The following is a 14443-nucleotide window of genomic DNA, read 5'->3' as shown; positions in this document are numbered from 1 at the left end:
GCCGCACTGTTCAATGACCAGGTCTGGGTACCACCAATAAAGAAGAATTTATTTGTAAATTTCCAAACATGCCAGAAGTGGCACTTGCCAAGCCCTAGGGCCACCCTCCTTCCCAAGCTGCAAAGGGACACAAGAGTTCTCTCCATCTCCCGCTGCCCTCCACGAACCTCAGGTCATGCCAGGGAACTCGAGTGTGCCTTTCCTCTAGGAGGCTTTACCGCCCTGGGCCCAAGAGTTGGGTGGCAGCCCTCTGACATCCCAGGAGATGATGGCGGCCAGAGCCGCTTGCATAGATTGAGGAAAGAAAAGAAGGAAGGAAGCACCAAATAGGGCTCCCTGAAAAACCCCAACTTACCCCTGTACAAAAAAGTGGCTCCCGCATAGAAAAACCTGCTCCCCAAATAGTGCAAATACCCAAAGGAAAGGAAAAAACCAGCAGCAAGGCTGGGCTGGTAGGAATGGCAAAGAACTTTGGTTTAGAAAGGCTAGGAAGTGTGAGCTGTGCCCCTCTTCCTTGCCCAGTTCCCCAGAGCCAGCTCTGACACTTGCCCCAAAAGGGAATCTGTAAACAAGCAAAGCCAGGGGCCTTTGGTTCTGAAAAGGTTCTATTACAATGTTGAAGCACTCAGCCTCCAGCAGTCCTACTCGGGCCTGCCTGCAGGGGGCAGAGGAGGCATCTGTTGTGAACCCAATTAAAGCCAACTCGGAAAGGAAACAATAAGGCTTACGGAACCAAGCAACAAGAAATCCTATCGCTACCTTTAAGAAACTAAAGCTGGGGAAGCAGAGGGTGACAGGAGACACCCTCCACCCCATCCATATCCTACTTGTCTGCAGCCCCAGATCACGGTCCCTCCCAGTCTGAGGAGGAGACAGCTCCAGAGCTAGGAAGAAAGGAAGGAATTCCTGAGCAGTTAGGTCAGGCGTATTCCAAGCACCTGTTCCAGTTCCTGCCTTCGCTGCTGCACCTAGAGAAAGGGGAGACCAGCAGCTCAGGCCTCTGCTGCTCACCAGCACAGGAGAGCAAACAGGGCAGAACCTCACCTTGGCAAAGATGTGCCTCCCCACCGCTTCTTGGGCCCAGGGCTGGTGGTAGAAAGCAGCTCGTCTCTCCTCTTCAGGATTCCCAATCACATCAGTGATGATCTGCAAAGGGCCATGAGGAAAGCTGGAGCATAATTCACACCCCTGAGCCAACCTGCCCTTGGAGCCGAATAGTGATGGCAAAACCATCCAGAGCTTAACATGGGATCAACCCCAGAAGAGAGGACCACACCTTGAGGTCTCGGCGCTGGGAACGGAGCCATTCCTGGATGAAGTCCTGGGGGTCAGTGCTAAAGCTAAGCATGAAATCCCTCTGGGTCTTCAGCTGGTTGATGGACTCAATGGTCTCATGGATCTGGGGAAAGGGGTACATGTGTCAGACTGGCCCCTACCCCTGGGGGGTATTTTTCTAGTCCTAACTCCAAAGGACTTGTACAGAAATCCCATCCCAAGGTGCTACATGTATGGGAATGCCTGACAGAGCTTTCCCACCCCCATCTTGGGCCCCAGAGGAGGTTGGGGAGATAGAAGGGCCCACCTTGACATCAAGGGAGGCAATCTCTTGCTGATTGGTGGTAGAAGCCAGAAAGTTGCTCATCTGGGCCTTGAGTGGGTCGTCCACCTCCACATCAATGTCATAACAGGCTGTCTTCTTCTGGTCGTTAGGATCCACACTATAGGCAACACACAGAAGGGTGAGCACACAGATGTATGCATTCCACCCACCTGGGCCAAACCTGCTGCTTTTCTTTGGCTCAAGCCAAAGGCAAATTGCTTAGAAGAGCATTCCCATCCCCCTCTTCCCATTTACCTAATGACATGGTTGATGACAATGGGGTCTGGATGCTGCAGCAACCCGGCCAGCTTCATGGGAATCTCAGAGAAACGGAGTCGGCCACAACTGAAGATCTGGAGAGTACCAAAGATGCCTTTGAGGGCACAGGAGGAAGTGGATCATCCCAGGGTCAGTGTGAAGAATGTAGCTAAGAACTAGCCCAGTGGGCTCTGGAACAGCAGGCAAGGTGGGCTGCAAGACTAGAGGAGGGTGGCATCCCAGCTAACCTGGCGGAAGTAACGGTTGCAGTTGATGTACTCGCGCTCATGCCCGTCCTGCAGCTGATTGTGTTTGATGTAAAGCCACAGGGCCTGCATGATGGCGGCCCTCGTCTGTGTGTGCACTCCCAGCAGCCTTGCTAGTCGAGGGTCCAACTTATACTGGGGAGGCTAAAGATTGACAAGAGGAGGGGTTCTTGTGAAAAAAATCAAAGAATAGGACAGGAAGGGTTTATAATAGGAACCTGCTCCCATCCCCTAGATGAGTCCCTGTGACCCCAGCTATGGCCCCAGGGCGTTTGTCACCTGATGATCCAGCATAAGCAGGAGGGTGCACTTGACGTTGAGGTCTCCAGGCCGTTTCACCTGGAAGCCATCTGTCTCCTGGGTGGTGGGCATCCGGTGCCACTGGCAGGGAGGAGGGAAGCCAAGCTCATCACCAATGGGGTGGGCATAAACATACACACCTGGCTCTTCAAGGCGACCAAGGCCATTCCTCTGTCCAGCCTACATGTCAGCCTGTGCTCCCATGCCCCAGGTTCACTCTCACCTCCACCAGGTGGTTGTCAGGCCCGTACAGTTCCTTGTCCAGCTCAATGACGAGGCTCTTAAAGAATGAAGAGAACTTCCTCTTCTGTTTGCTAGGCTGGGGATGGAAAGGGTGAGATGGGAGTGCTGCTGAACTCTCAAACCTAAGTTATGCTAAGCCCCCGAAAAAGAATACTGTTTCAGCCCTGAGGTTCAGGGTGCTGAGGGTTCTTGGGCCCCGAAAGAAGTAGGGAAAGGGAGACTGGAGGCAGCCCCACTGCTAGACCATAAAGGGCTGTGAATCAGAAAGGAGTACCTTCTTCAAGATACTGTACTGAGGTGGCGGGGCATGGCATCACCTCAACAGTTTTACTGTAAAAGGGAAATTTGAACAACAAAAATAAAAAATTTAAAACTTCAAAATTTGGGAAGACACTTTACTGCCATCTGCAGGAAAACTGTTGTAGTAATCACACAAATCTCCAACCTCTAAATGGCTTAAGAGCTGTGCAAACCATGACAAGCACTGCCCTCTCCCTCAGGCAGGACCTCTCTAGAAATGCCCAAGTGTCTGGCCCCCGTCTTAAACCCACACAGGCCACCTCCCCTCCAGCCACCTCCTTCCCCAACTCACATCATCCAGCAGTTTTCCCTCCACTCGGAGTTCCCAGGAAGCCACCTTGTCCCCCGCTGAGGTTCCAGCAGGGGTCCCTGTGGTTCCTGTAGTGTCACCTTCTGCCTTGCTGGGGCTGAATGTATTGGAAATATAGATCCGCAACTTTCGTTTTTGCTAAAGAGAGAAAGACAACGAACTAGAGGTGGACCAACATGTTGGAAAACAACGCTATCCGATCTTCCCATTTTAACTCAGCATCAATATCGAGTGGTGACTACAGGCACTAGGAATCGGGAGTAGGAAATCTGGCCTGGCCTGCAAAGACCTCACAATTTTATCAGGGGAGAGAGATGTGCCACCGACAGTTCCAACACAGTGGGAACAGTGGTGTGACAGAGGGACATACAGAGTGCTGGCAGGTAAATCAGAAGCCTCTGGCTCATATTTTAAATGAAACTCAAACACCCATCATGGGCCCAAAATATTCTCATCTTCTGGTAAGCCTTCACCATGCAGGGGACTGTTCTAGATTATTATTTTTAAAAAATAAAAATAAAAAGCTCCTCTAAGGATGGGGAAGGAGATAGGAACTACCCTCGTCCATCCTCTAGTCTTGCCTTTCGGACTTCTGACCACAATCGACATGATCTACATTTTAAATCATGACCCAGGATCCACACACATCTATATAAATATCTGAAACAAAAATGTCATGAAATAATACCTTTACTACTATGGTAGGTGCTTTACTGTGAAGAATTACTATAATTTATATTTCGTTAAAAACATGCTAGCCCTTCTACATTAAACTGAGTTTTTGCTCCACAAATGGGCTGCATCCTGCAGCGTGAAAAAGCCTGCTTAGCCCATCGCAGACATTTGCTGGTCCACTGGAAAACCAGGCCAGGGAGAGGCAGAGAAGCTTGGAAGGTCTGGAAATGACGAGGGCTGCACACACCGTCAGAGGCTTTTTGATGGCTTCCTGGATCTCCATCCGCTTGCGAGCAATGGTCTGGTCCAGCTTCCGCTCAAAAGCCAAGAGATCCATGTACGCCTGAGACTCTGGGACAAGCTCCCTAATCTGGACGAAGGGAAAAGGAATTCATCAGCTTGTTTCAGCTGCAGCTCTGGCTCCTTCCTCCTCCATGGCAGGGTTGGGGGAGACTGATTCCACCCACAGCCAACCAGCCACTGGCTGGGCCTCCTAGGCCCCCTCCCAACATACTCACTCGCTGAGGTAGAACCTTATCTGCCATCTTCCTCCTCTTTAACCTGGGGAAGACAGAAGCCCACTTAAGAGGTCAATGGTCCAAAGGACCTGCCCCCATCCATCCCTCCAGTCCCAAGACCCACCCCCAAGAGAGTCTGGAGTCTTCCTCAGTCATCGCAGTTCTTAGGACAAAAAGAAACCCTTTGTTACCACTAGGGCCGTGCGAGGTAGGACAGGAGAAAACGAACAGTCTTACCCCCGGCGCTGGGTGGGCATCGGGGGCTGGGCCTGGGGCACAAGCAGGCGTTTTCGGAATGGGTCCATCATGGTGGGTGGCATGCCAGGTCGAAGTGGAGCAGCCGCGCCAAATGGGGGAGCCGTAGGGGGTCCCACCTGCAAGCCAGCCATGGGCATCCGGCTCCCTGGTGACATGCCAGGCCGCTGGGGGAAGTGAGCCAACGGGGGTGCATAGGTCAGCGGCAGTGCCCTATGGGGCCCATAGCCCACTCCCTCCATCCCTCTCCTCAGCCAGGTCCAACCAGCGAGAGTGCCAGGAACAAAGGGGAGCAGGCGCCTGACAGCAGAAGTGTAAACCACACCTGCCCCACCCCCTTCAACTGCCATGGCAGCGGTGCCAGCGAATGAGGCCTGCATAGCCCAGGATGTGGGAGGAGAATCCTGCCTGCAGAGAGAAGGGCCTGGGAGAGTTTTTCAGGGCCCAATGCCACCTGTCATCCCCAGCAGGCTACTCCCTGCTCCCTGGGACCAGCCAGCTTCAAGATACTCCTGAGGTCCTCAGATGGTCCTACCAAGCACTCCCATCCTTCTCCTTGCGACTTGAGGGAGAAGCACAGCACAGGAGGCCCGAGGGCAGTGGGCTGTGGTGTGATATGAGCAGGCTGACCAGGCAGAGCCCCAACACCCATCCTCTATTGACAGCCTGGTAGTGTGACTGAGGGGAGAAAAGCAGTGCAATGGTCTGGCAAGCCCATCAGGCAACGGCACCACAGGTGAGCAAGCTGCAATAATATGGCTTAGTGCATGTTCCTATTGGTGGGGGTGGCCGCAGTCAGAGTACAGAGACCATCTGGTCCCCATATGGCCCCTACTTACAGCCCAGAACTGGACCCTTCTCTCATCTCCCTGCTGCCCAGCCACTAAGCCTTATGCTAGAAGATCCCAAATGGGAAGCTGTGGCTCCTGGGTGACTTGTGGGAGAGAGAGCAGCTGGCCACTGGACTCTGCCCGTGGTCCACGCACCACCTGGCTCAACTCAGCCCTCATAATCCCAGCTGGAGCACGGAGATAAGATTATCCTGGGATGCAAGGATCAGAGTCATAGGGTCAGCAGAGAAATCTGGGTGACAGAAATGGCTTCTTTAAAAGCCTGCAGAAGTATTTTCCAAAGAGTTCCAGCTCCCCAACATTTCCGTAGAGCCCATCTGGGAGCAACCTCCGCACCCCCACCCCCCTTCCACATGGCTGCTGTCTGCAAGGCCTGTTTGGCAGCTCTGCCTTGCACACACTGTCCCTGGCAACTTCACAGGGCTGGCCCCAGGGCCCAGATTATGCAACCAGCACAAACAGCCAACCAAGCTGGGTTGGTTGGGGACTCGCACCAAATCAAAGGCCCCCTGCCCCAGCATCATAGGGATAAGATTCTTCTCCCACCTTTTCATCTGGTATGAAAGCCATGTTCTCGCCACAAAGGGTTAAATTCTTGACCAGATGCAAAGATGGAGAAACATGACCCAGAGATGTGGAGAAGAGGAAAGGAAAAGTAGGATGGGAAGGAAGTATTTGGGAGAATGGAGAGTTAAACGTGGGGGGCTCTGGGGCCTCAAGAGTCCTGCCACAAGGCTCTTCATCAGGGAGAGATTTATCTGAGATGTTGAAAGGCAAGAGACAGACTGTTTCTCGGGCTTAATGAGCCACGGCCAGAGAGTACAGAAAAAAAGTCAGTGTGGCCACAGCTGTGAGCCCAGTCTCCAGATATCCTAGACTTGAGCTTTTTCCACCCAGAGCCTGATCCAAAGAGGAGGAACAACTGAAGCAGTGAAGCCTGCAGGGTGTGAGCAAGGGCTCTGCGGTCCCCACGAAGCTACTCACGAGGGAGTTCACAGAACCACCAGGCCACCTCCTCTCCTAGGCAGGTGCTCTGGTAACAGGAAGTCCCAAGACAAGGCGGCACAAGCAGGCCTGGAACAGGCCCCTCCCAGACATCTGTTCCAGACTTCCCAGGCGCAGAGCTCCCAGTGCGCACCCGGGGCCCCAGGCTTCATCAAAGAGGGGGAAGGGGCCCAGGGAAGACTGCTTACAGTTCATTAAGTCCCAGCTTGGCCTTGCCAAACTCCACACCTGGGCTTTGAAACACCAGTGGCTCTCCTTCTTTCAAAAAACAACCCAAGGGTTAAAAAAAGAAAAAAGAACACAGCTCAGAACTCTCAGGCTCCTTAACTTCCCACCTGCAGCAGGGTCCAGTGCCCTGAACCCCAAAAGTATGCAGTGACCTCCTCTCCCTTTAGCCTAGCACCAGCCCACATCCTAAGCTTTACCCCCTACCTCCGCAGGAGACTGGGCCTGAAGCTGCCACCTCCAGAGAACACACTCTGTCCCGCCTCAAAGCCTGTGGCCCTGGTGCTACTGGTGGCTGGGCCTAAGGGCCTGGAAGGAGAACAAATCCCTCCATATGTAGAAAATATTTTGAACTCTCTGAAGTGAACCCAGCGATCTGTGTTTTGTTTTGTGTTGTTTTGCTTTTTCTTGTTTTCTTTAAGCTCCTCATCTGTGAGCTTGCCTGTGATCCACAGCCAGAACCACTGTGTGGAGGGAGGTGGCTCATCACTTCCCTTCTCTCAACAGGCTCCCCTATTTGCCCAACCTGGGCCCTGACATGCCCTGAAATCCTTGCTCTTCCAGCTCATCTCACGCACCCTAACAGAGAGGAAACCCTCTGCTCCTCGGCTCTCAAGTCCCTTCTCCTCAAGTCACAACTAGACTTGGAAAGAGGCCGAGCAGGATCCTCCCCAAACTCAGGCAAAGAGAACTGGGTCCTCCCTCTCCCAATCTACCTTTCTGCCTCTCCTTGGAAAAGGAGGAGAAGGCCATGAGAAGCTGGTGAGATGGGAAGCCCAGGAAAACAGAGGCTCAGTGCCTTCTCCATGTTCCTCATCCTTGTTTCCACGCCCAGTAGCTCACGGCTGCCCAGCCGGCCTGCTCGGCCTTGCCATTGGCCCAAGGCCACTCCCTACAAGTTGTTGTGGAATCCACCTTCTCCGGGGCTTTCCCCACAGCACTTTTCCAATGAGTTGCAAGCTGAGGAAAAAATAGAGAGGCTCCTATCCATTCCTTAGATCCTTCGGAGGCCAAAGGTCCACAGGAGGTTGCCAGACCAGGTCTCTGGGTTGGAATGACTGATGCAGGCATCCTTCCCTGACACCTTGGGCTCATGAATCCCCAAGGGGGAGAGCAAGATGAGAAAGATGACCCCAGTCTGTCTCTGCCAATACCCTGACCCTTTGTTTTTTAGAGAGAGGAGGGAGAATGAATAGTAAGGGAATAGTTACTGTCCCCAGTTGGGCATCTCTTTGGAAAGTGAAGGCCCAGAGCTCCTGGCGGGGGAACATGTATACTCCACTCCAGGCTGTGAATGAGTACCAGTCCATGGCCTATTAGGAACCAGAATGTAAGCGGCAGGCAAGCAAGCGAAGCTCCCCAGCGCTAGCATCACCACCTCAGCTCCACCTCACATCATCCGGCATTAGATTCTCACAGGAGCACCAGTCCCTGATGCCAAAAAGGTTGGGGACCGCTGCCCTACTCTATGGGGATGGATTTCTGGGACCTCTACCTGGAGACATGAGAGAACATAGGAAGCTCCAGCTTTCTTCCTTCCAACTTGCTGGAAGCCAGTGTCAAATGCTAGGCCCATGAATTGGCATTGTTAGAACCTAAAGGCTAAATAAAAGTGAAGAAGAGGCAGGAAAAAAGGATGGGCAAAATTCCCAAGAGTCTGGGACAACCAGAAACAATGGACTGGGAGACTGATGAGCTCCTCCAGCAGTCAGGCTGAGTTCCTCACACAGGGACCAAGTCTCTGCCTCTCAACGGCCTTTGAAGCTGCAACCTGAGAAGCTTTCTTCGAAGCCAAACCCCGAAGAGGTCAGGACAGAACCCTTTGAAGCAACTTTCACAGGCTCCTCCAGCCCCATAGCAGCAGGACTCAGTGGAGTCTCTCTGCTCCTCCAGACTAATCAACTCCTGGACACTGTGACACCAGGCAAAGAGCCAAGAAGAGAGTCTGCCCAGAATGGGCTAGGCTGTCCTCCTTCCTCAGGCCTGGCCACCACTGTCTCTGGACTAACCCAGAGTCATCCCATGCAAGGACTCCTGGGCCTGACCCAGAAGGAGACTCTCCACTGCACAGGCTGGAATCCCCTTGCCCTATCCTAGGCCTCCCATGCCCGTGGGAAGCCAGGCCCTTCTTCCTCCTCATTAGCAGCTGGGAGCCATCTCAGACACGCTTGAACTCTGCCAGTTCTCAACTAGAAAAAACAGAGCAGACTTGGAATGAGACCAAGGCCAATGCAGGGTAACCCTGGTTTCTTAGTGAGGGCTCTTTTCCAAAACTTTCTGATTATTTCCCAGGACCCCCTACTCTATAATCTGCACTAGAGCTCTCAACCGACCCGCCCACAACTCCTCCATCTCTCAGGTTCTCAGAAGCCCCCGAAACGCTCCCAACTGTTTCAAACCCTCCACCCGAGTTGCTCTTAACCTCTTCTCCAAGTCTTCCACCACCAACTCGCCGATTTCGAGGGTCCCTGGCCTTATCCTCCACATTGTCTCCAGCGCTCCACACGCAGGGCCCCTGTGCCCTCAGTCTAGGAGGCGGCCCCAGGAACCCCTCTGCCCCTGCCGCCCGCGTGCTCGCGGCGAAACCGCCCATCCGTCCTCCTCACCTGGTACTGTGCCGCAGGGCCCGCGGGGCCCATGGGGCGGAAGGCTGCGGCCCCGGGGCCCCCCACGCCTCCAGCCGGTCCGGGACCCCGGAGCGCCGGTCCGGGCAGCATGCCCGGGCCCGCTGGCGGAGGCGGCGCTCCCAAAGCCGCGGCCACCGCGCCGCCGCCGGGGCTCAGCGGGGGCAGCGGGAACCCGCCCGCGCCACGGCCGGACATCGCTCCGTCCCGTCCGAGGGTACCGTAATCCGGACTCCGGGCTCCGCACAGAGTCCGCTCCGCGCTCCGCGCTCCGGGACTTTCCGATCTAAATTCCGGGTTCTGGGGGTTTGTTGATCCGGGTTCCGGGATTTCCTAATCCAAGTTCGCGAGTTCCTCACGGACCAAGTTTGGGGTAGAGCCGATCCTGATTCCGGTCCTGCCCGGGAAATCCTGGATCCGGGATCTACTACGGGCCTTCCTGCCGCCCCCGGCCTCCGGAGGTTTGGCCGCCTGAGTCCAGTTAACCCAGAGGCGGCAACTAACTCCCTGCTCCGCCCAGCCCCGCCCAGTGCTGGGCCCCGCTTCTGCACAGCTGCCCAATGCCAAGATGCCTCCTCAAATCCCGCCCCTCGCGAGACCCGCCCCTAACAGGCACCGCCCCTAACTGCCAGCCCCAGAGCCCCTCCCATGTCCCTTGGGCCGGCCCATCGCGGGAAGGGCGGGGGCGGAAGCTGCTCAAGGAAACGCCGAGCTAGGCGCGGGGTCAGAGGTCGAAGGTCACCTAGGGTTTCAGCAGTGAAAACTAGAGATTTGCTGAGCTCTCCCAGGTGTAGTCGACTCGTCGAGGTCCCTAGCCACGCTCCTTGAAATAGTTTTGTCAAGTCTCCTCTTTCCATTTTCAGCATTAAAGACAGCTTAGATCAGAACCCACCAACCTGACGTACTTTCAAAGTCCATCTTGGTGGCTCAGAGCTGCCAAGGGACATGGGCTGCCCCAGACCCTATCCAGCTATGTTAAGGGCTGACTTAGCCAAACGCCAGAGTTTTTATCGCATATTTTTAACGAGGCTCTGCCTCACTTTAAGGAAGCCTAGTACTTTACTCCATAGGAAATGTTTCTAGGCGAAGGAACTTTGCGTTATGAGAAAACGCAAAGACGATCTTTCTCTAAGATTTATAGCACTTAATTTTCAAAACTTAAATACCTTTTCAGCAACCACTGTTCTCTATCAGAAAGTACTCAAAATAAAGTTCTTCAACTATGCCTGGAAGCCTACACTCTTGGTAGTCTGGGGTATTCTTCTCATGACACCAGTGCTTCTTAAACTTTAATGAGCATAAGGAACATCTGCGGCTCTTATTAAAAATTTCGATTATGACTCAGTGGGCCTTGGGACTGGGGTAGGGCCCAAGATTCTGTGCTTCTAACAAGCTCCCAAGTGATGCTACTGCTACTCAGACAACACTTTGGGGAAGCCAAGATAGAGACTTATATGAAGCCTCTGCTTTATGTTTTCACCCTCAACCAAGTCTTGCACCATAGCACCCCAGATACTTCCTGCTGCTGCTTTCCTTTTTTTGGTCTCAGAGATCCCTCTCCTCTTTCTCCCTAAAAATGGGTTATCTGCCAGTCTGGGAGCAGACCACTGGAAGTGTTAAAGTCCTGAACCGGGGCCTTTCCCCACCCTGCAAGGTGGATAAAGAATTCACGATAAAGCAGTTAATGTCCCTTTCAACCCTCTCAAGCTCTAGAGCAACAGTAGTTCTAGAAGTAGTAAGGGCAAATCCTCTGAGAAGCTATTCCAAAACAGGCCTGCCAGCCACTCCTCAATTCCTACTCTCACTCACTCTCATTCTCTCTCTCTCGCTCTCGCTCTCTCCTTCTCCCCATTATCTCTCATTGCAATGACTCCCAGTATTATATTTTAAAAATAAGACTCCCACGGTAATTCTGATACAACCCTGCTTGTAGAGACTCTTTACTTTAGAAGAGAGTCTACCTAATAAGTGCATTTAAAGACAGATAAAACAGTTAAATGTAATTAACTATTATCTCTTGCTTAAAACCCTCCTCAGCTCCCATTGCTTTTAAGTTGAATGTCACGCTCCCTCCCACGACACCTAAGGTTCTGCAGGGCCTGTCTCCTGCTTACCTCCTTGGGCTCATTTTAAATCACTGCTCTTGGCTCTCTAAGAGTCAGTCCAGAGGTTCTCCTAGCAATTTCCAAAACTGCTAAGCCCCTTCCCACCTCAGAACTTCTCTTCCCCCAGCTCTTCCTTAACTTTTCTGCTATCTCCCCTTATTACTTCCCACCAAGTGATTATCACAATATGTAATTACTTGTTTATGTGTACACTGGTTTACTGTCTGATCTGGGTCCCTCACTAAAATATAAACTCTTATGAAGGCAGGAAGTATTTTTTTTTTTAATTGAGGTGAGATTCACAATACATAAAATTAACCATTTTAAAGTAAACAATTCAGTGGCATTTAGTACATTCACACTGTTGTGTAATCACTGTCATAACTAGTTCTAAAATATTTTCATCACCCCAAAAGAAAATCCCATACCCATCAAGCAGTTGCTTCCCATTACCCCCACCTCCTAATTCCTGGTACCCATTCTGATTATTTATTACCTGTTCTGATTATTTCATATAAGTGGAATCTTATGTGGCTTTTGTGTCTGGAGATGGGATCTGGTACTTCACTTTGGGACAATTCAGGACCTTGTGAAAAGAGAACACTAAGTTAACGCTGAAGAATCCATAGAGATGGGGGGAGGGAAGGCCATTCCCATTGCTACCCTCAAAGGATTAGTGAAGACTTCTTTGAGGAGGTTATGCAAAAGAGGTTATGAATGAGTTAAGCAAAGAAAATGAAGTAAGACTCAAAGGCACAAAACAGTACAGGGTAAGGAGAATCAATTAGTTTTGCTGGATCATAAAGTATAAGATAGAAAGCTCCTCTGTGTGCAAATTGAGGTCGCAATTCTCAAAACACATATTTTCATAGTCAACACAATCTAGCAGGTAAAACTCCTGGAGAGTAGAGACCTCCAATAGTAGAAACAGATACTAGGATTCAAGAAGTGAGCTTCAGGTCTACAGCCCAGGTGACATTACTGGAATTTCTGGAGCCCACGTATGGGGCATGAGTTTACCATTTGTTCTCTCCCCATACAAGGTAGAGGGTTATAGCACATTCAGAGACTTGGGTGGCACTGTGGTCTCAGAGTCCTCTTCTTGGTCACTTCTTAGACCCTCCCAAAGGTGACCTCCTGGCTCTTGAATTTGGACCCAGGTAGAACTGAAAAACAGACTACTAAGAAAAAAGATAAGGCAAGGGTCCCCACTGGGATCCCTGACTTATCTTCACTCCCCTTCTGGTGCCTAAATGTGCTTGTCCTCTAGGGTTCTATTTTTAGCTCTGCATGAGTAGTTAACCTACTCAGACATAATCATCCACTCGCGTCCCTTCAATTACTATTTTCTGATGACCCTAAATCTCTAACTCCAACCCCCACCTTTCCCCTGAGCTTCAGATCCAAATTTCCAACTCCCTGCTAGATGCTCCATAGGTCATTTAAACCCATCTATCCAAAATCAATGTCTCATTGTCTTCCCTCCCAGTCTCCTCCTCCGTATCTATCTTAAGGCCATGAAGACAAGGCTAAGGAACAACTTTGCCTTGCTGAGACATTCAAATTGGTCTCATAGGCAACTGAAAGCCAAAGAAGAGGGAGTGACCCAATCATATGCCCAGGGCGCCTGCAACCAAAAGCAAAGAATAGAGAAAGCCTTAAGGACCTTCATCCTGCTCTCACTTGAAATCCATTTTCATTCCTCCCTCTCTTACTCCCTTTCAGTCTTAGTCACCAAGTTCTGTTGGTTTTACCTCCTAAATCTTTCTTGGATCCATCTTACCCATCTTAGGCCAGATCCTCAGCATCTCTTCTACAACCTATACAACTGGTTTCTCTGCTAATGGGCCATCCTACCTCCTTCCCCCTGCCAATTTTAGTCCAAGACAGCAAATCTGATCATGTCTCTCCATTTCTCCATATTTGTGTGCCTTCCACTACCTTTGGCAGTGGAATTTAAACCCACTGTGGTCCCCCAGGTTTCTCAGAGCTGTTGGGGAGAGCTAAGGTGAGGCGAGAAGGCAGGGCTAGGAGTTCCTCCCCTGCTCCGCCTACCCCTACTCCTATCCCTGCTTCAACCAAGGAGCTTGACTTTTAGTGTTTTATATACTGAGTGACCTTGCAAGGTCTCTTTGGCAGAAAAGGTCACATAGCTCTAAAATGTTTAAAAGCCGAAGGCTTATAGAAGAGTCTATTTCTAAACTTCTTAGCATTGCATAAATTGGCTCTTTATTCTCTGACCTCCACCTAGCTTTCTAGCTTTATTTTCTACCAACATCCCATGTATTCTACCATCAAGCCCCAGTGAACTTGCCCTTCCCTGAACATGCAGAGGACCTTTCATGCTGTGGTTCTTCTGCCTATGATGTCACTAGATTATAAGCTCCTCCAAGGCTGGAGCTTTGTGTCCTGATACCTAGAACTATATTTGACACGAAGTTAAATACTCAATACATATTCGTTAAATGAATAAGTATTCTTCCCCAGTTCTCTGATATGCAAGTACCTGTTTATATTCCTCAAGGCAAACTCAAACATACTGCCTCTAAAATTTTCCTTGACTTCCTATCCCCACCCTCCAACCGCCACCATCAATTTATTTTCTTTTCTGTTTTCCATAGCACTTGGTCTAAATTTCTGTAAGAGTACTCATCATATTGTGCTGTGGCTTTTGTTTGGGGCTTTGTCTCCATCCACACACTCCTCCAGTGTGAACTCCAGGAGGACTGGGACAGTGCAGAAACACATTCTCAGGAAATAACGCTGATAAAATTTACCTCCACTTCTCCACCCAGACTTCCACGTGATCAGGAGTTAACCCAGTGGGGCAGAAGATTAACAACAGCTTAATTGTAAGTTAACTTTGGCTCCCAAATCCTTCTTGATCTTTTGAGCTCTAGCTCTTGTA

The 14443-nt window shown here is 51.2% G+C and overlaps 1 protein-coding gene across 1 annotated transcript; it reads right to left on the bottom strand.

Moving 5' to 3' along the window:
- Positions 1-34: 34 nt before the first annotated feature.
- Positions 35-9931, bottom strand: SMARCD2 (SWI/SNF related BAF chromatin remodeling complex subunit D2). The gene is made up of 13 exons (XM_039859742.1): positions 9413-9931; positions 4708-4892; positions 4471-4513; positions 4200-4322; positions 3260-3415; positions 2648-2743; positions 2404-2505; positions 2107-2268; positions 1856-1953; positions 1583-1718; positions 1277-1399; positions 1045-1146; positions 35-968 (listed from the first exon to the last, which is right to left on the bottom strand). The coding sequence occupies exons 1-13, from the start codon at positions 9626-9628 to the stop codon at positions 915-917; spliced, it is 1596 nt and encodes a 531-aa protein (XP_039715676.1). The 5' UTR covers positions 9629-9931; the 3' UTR covers positions 35-914.
- Positions 9932-14443: the final 4512 nt, after the last annotated feature.

Source organism: Pteropus medius, unplaced genomic scaffold (genome assembly GCF_902729225.1).
Source record: "Pteropus medius unplaced genomic scaffold, Ma_sr-lr_union100, whole genome shotgun sequence".
NCBI lineage: Eukaryota > Metazoa > Chordata > Mammalia > Chiroptera > Pteropodidae > Pteropus > Pteropus medius.
Note: the sequence above shows the minus strand (reverse complement) of the source record. Positions and strands in the feature narration are given on the sequence as shown.

What these genes read in the sequence shown, in the direction of transcription:
- SMARCD2 (XM_039859742.1), bottom strand. Translation starts at nt 9,628, where the DNA reads ATGTCCGGCCGTGGCGCGGGCGGGTTCCCGCTGCCCCCGCTGAGCCCC. An exon ending in GCAACCGTTACTTCCGCCAG is followed by an intron (nt 1,954 to 2,106) that starts GTTAGCTGGGAT and finishes GGTACTCTCCAG; the next exon opens with ATCTTCAGTTGTGGCCGACT. An exon ending in TTGCCTCCCTTGATGTCAAG is followed by an intron (nt 1,400 to 1,582) that starts GTGGGCCCTTCT and finishes CCCTTTCCCCAG; the next exon opens with ATCCATGAGACCATTGAGTC.